This window comes from Dasypus novemcinctus, chromosome 19, assembly GCF_030445035.2.
Source record: "Dasypus novemcinctus isolate mDasNov1 chromosome 19, mDasNov1.1.hap2, whole genome shotgun sequence".
NCBI lineage: Eukaryota > Metazoa > Chordata > Mammalia > Cingulata > Dasypodidae > Dasypus > Dasypus novemcinctus.
Genome location: NC_080691.1, coordinates 52091501 through 52095158, shown reverse-complemented (window position 1 = coordinate 52095158; position 3658 = coordinate 52091501). Strand labels below are relative to the sequence as shown.

Sequence of the window (3658 nt, the reverse complement as noted above, 5' to 3'; positions counted from 1 at the left end):
GTTGCTGGCAGCCAGGGAAGGACATGGTCTAGGAGGAAGCAGCCTTGGCCTCTGAACTCAAAGAATGAGCAGCACCCACCCAGGCACGCATGTTGGGGGCAGAGGAGACTGGGGGCAAGAGAGAACTAAGGCTGCTTGGAGCACGGAAGGCATGTGCTGGGACAGCCTGCCAGGGTGGGCAGCTAGTGGCCAGGCCCAATGCAGACGGGGGTGCCACAACCTGCGCTGCTCCTAGGCTCAGCTGTTTGTCCATGGACATCGGGAGCCACAGAGGATTCTAGGCAGGGGTGACCAGGAGAGGTCGCAGGGAACCCTGAAGATAACGGACCTGGTGGGCAAGAGCAAAGGCAGGGAGGGCTTGGAGGGCATCTGGGGAGATGGTGGCATGGAGCGTTGGGGTGAATCTGGGCCAGGTCCCTGGGTTTGGGACAGCAGGATGGAGAGGGTGGGAGGGGAGTGCGGCTAGGAGCCCCTCCCTGCGGGGATGGATGGGGTAGGGGCCGTCCAGGGGGTCTGGAATGACAAAGGGGAACAGTCCTCAGGGTTGTGGGGGGCGGGGTCAAGCAGCTGGTGGCTGGGAGGAGTGGTCCTCCGAGTCTCTTCCTATGGGGGAGTCCAGGGGAAAAAGAAAGGGGCAGAGATGGCATCTCCCATCCTAACCCACGCCTCAGCAGGCCTGCCTAGCTGGCCAGCACCGGGCACCGGTCTCTCCTTGAACCCCTCAGAGCCAGCTGGGGAGGGAGGAGCCCTGGTCCAGGAGGAAGGGATTTGCCCAAGGCCCCGTGGGCCTCAGGGCCTTGCTTTCACTGCCAAGGGTCCTGACCCCGCAGAGCACTGAATTAGAGAGGACCAGGGAAGAGAATGGGGCAGCCCAGTGGTTTTCTGCTCCAAGCCGTGAAGGTGGCTGGAAACAGGAGCCGGCAGAGAGCAAGGAGAGGCCTTCAGAAAGGCCCTGGTGCCCGCGGGCTGATGGGCTGTGGGGCCTGGCCCCCCACCTGAGCCCTAGGGGGGCCTAAGCGCCCACCCGTGGCCCTTTCTAGAACCGGCTGGGCCATTGTGCAGAAGAATGCCCGGAAATCCCGCGCCTCCCGCCCCCAGCGAGGATGGGGGCTCTTCCTCCCGGCCAGGAAACTCCAAGTTGGCTTCCGGAGGGCGGCCCGGGGCTGGGGTGCCAGGGGCACCAGCGGCTACGTGGGGGAGGCTGGGCATGGCCTCCCCAGGCCCCTGAGTGTCTCCTTTCCGCGGGTCAGAGCACGCCCTGGAGGGATCTGAGTGCTGGTCATTAGGGAGCACGAAGGACTTCCTGGAGGGGCGTTTCTGAGCTGGGCCTCGGAGGACGGGGGATGGGGCAGCATCCCTGGGAGAGGAGCAGCCCTGCGAGGGTTCAGAGTTCTGGGAAGTCCCTGGGGCCCGGGCAGGGTGGTGGCGACCGAGGCATTGGAAATGCCCCTGGCCCGCCTGCCTCTGGCCGGAGATCCAGGAAGACTGAGTAGCGGTGCTCGATGGGACCTAGGATGGAGGTGGGACCTGCCAGGGGACGCACGCAGCGGTGAGAGCGCAGGGGAGGGGCGCGGGCCGGGCTGGGACTCCGGGGCGCGCTTCCTCCCGCCGACCTTGGCCCAGGGAGGAGCAGTGCCGCCCGGGTGGGTTGGACCCTCAGGCTCTGAGAAGGATGGGGGCGAGCGGAGCGTGGGATCGTTCCACTCCTGAATTCCCCCCCCCGAGTTAGGGAAAAGCGACTCAGACAGATGCGGGCTGGGGTCTCCGGGGCTGCGGGACCCGTGGGTCGCGCGCCCCATCTTTCGCGCGCGCAGCGATTTCCCGGGGGTGGGGAGGGGCCTGTGATTGGCGGCGGGGCGGCGGCCCGCGCGCGCATTGGCTGCCCCAGTCCGGGGGTGGGGGCGAGCCCTCAGGGCAGATTCCGCCCCCCGAGCCTTGAAAGCGGGAGCTCCTGGAGGCGCCCGGCAGAGCTGAGGCGGAGCGGCAGCCCCGCGGACCGAGCCAGGCGGCGACGTGAGCCGGGCGCGGGGGCCCCACCAGGGCCGTGGGCGTGTCTCGCCTGCAACTATGGGGTCGGCGGCGCTGGAGATCCTGGGCCTCGTGCTGTGCCTGGTGGGCTGGGTGGGCCTGATCCTGGCGTGCGGGCTGCCCATGTGGCAGGTGACCGCCTTCCTGGACCACAACATCGTGACGGCGCAGACCACCTGGAAGGGGCTGTGGATGTCGTGCGTGGTGCAGAGCACCGGCCACATGCAATGCAAGGTGTACGAGTCGGTGCTGGCACTGAGCACCGAGGTGCAGGCGGCGCGCGCTCTCACGGTTGGCGCCGTGCTGCTGGCGCTCGTCGCGCTCTTCGTGACCCTGGCGGGCGCGCAGTGCACCACCTGCGTGGCCCCGGGCCCGGGCAAGGCGCGCGTGGCGCTGGCGGGCGGCGCGCTCTACGCGCTGTGCGGGCTGCTGGCGCTGGTGCCGCTCTGCTGGTTCGCCAACATCGTGGTGCGCGAGTTCTACGACCCGACGGTGCCCATGTCGCAGAAGTACGAGCTGGGCGCCGCGCTCTACATCGGCTGGGCGGCCGCGGCGCTGCTCATGTGCGGCGGCGGCCTCGTGTGCTGCGGCGCCTGGCTCTGCGCCGGCCGCCCCGACCTGAGCTTCCCGGTCAAGTACTCGGCGCCGCGGCGGCCGGCGGCCGGCGGCGACTACGACAAGAAGAACTACGTCTGAGGGCGCCGCGCCCTGTCCCGGACGGACCACGCGCGCTTGAAGTGACTTGGCCGTTTTCCTCTTCTGCGCGCAATGCTGGCACCGGTATAGGTGGGCACCGGACTGAAAATGCCACTTCTTTCCTCGACCCGCGGGGTCCTGGGGCCGCCTTGCTTCCCAGCGGCTCCTGCTGATTCCAGAGGGGCCGAGTGGCCAGATCCTGCCAGAGGGATGGAGGTGTGCAGGCGGCTGTTACCCCATCGGTGGGGCCTGAGCCCAGGGGGAACCAAGAGACTTAGCCTGGACCTCCCCACCTCACCCCAGCAGCTGCCCCGTCTGAGGCTTGTGAGCACCAGGGCTTGGGGAGGGGCTGGAGGTGTGCCCTCATAGCAGCTTGGGCAGGGAGGGGCTAAGAATTTGCTTAGTAAATGGTTTGCACACCTCTCCCACCTATTGTCCTGTCTTCTGTCCTCCCACTGGTGCCCTAGGATCCCCCATTCATCTGATAGCTTCTTTGTTGACTCCTTCCCCAGCCTGGTCCCATGGGGCCCAGAGGGTCTTATCCTGGTCTTCCCTACCACCTTGTCACTTTCCCACCTGCCCACCAAGTGGGAGACACCCAGCACAAATCCCAGGAAGGGGAGATCTATAGCTAGAGGAGCAGCTGCTGAGTTATGAGGCCAGGTGCAGGGGGTGTGGTGGGGCCTCAGCAGGAGATGCAGGTTGGAGCATCAACCCCCTCCCCCTCATTGGATGGGATGCAGGAAGTGCTGGGGGCAGGCAGTTAGGCTGCTGGCAAGCCCCAGAGAGCGGGTGTTTCCCGCTGCCTCCCAAGGCTGGCCCATCTCCAGGGCCCTGGAGCAGGCCACCGCCACCTGTAACTTGCTGCCCTGGGCCCTTCTGGCCCCAGGCAGAACGGGGGAATCCAGGCCCCGTGCCTTGTCCCAGCAGGGCT

The 3658-nt window shown here is 67.1% G+C and overlaps 1 protein-coding gene across 1 annotated transcript; it reads left to right on the top strand.

Moving 5' to 3' along the window:
- The first annotated feature begins 1972 nt into the window (after positions 1 to 1972).
- On the top strand, positions 1973 to 3152 carry CLDN5 (claudin 5). The gene has a single exon (XM_071209927.1). The coding sequence runs from the start codon at positions 2068 to 2070 to the stop codon at positions 2722 to 2724; it is 657 nt and encodes a 218-aa protein (XP_071066028.1). The 5' UTR covers positions 1973 to 2067; the 3' UTR covers positions 2725 to 3152.
- Positions 3153 to 3658: the final 506 nt, after the last annotated feature.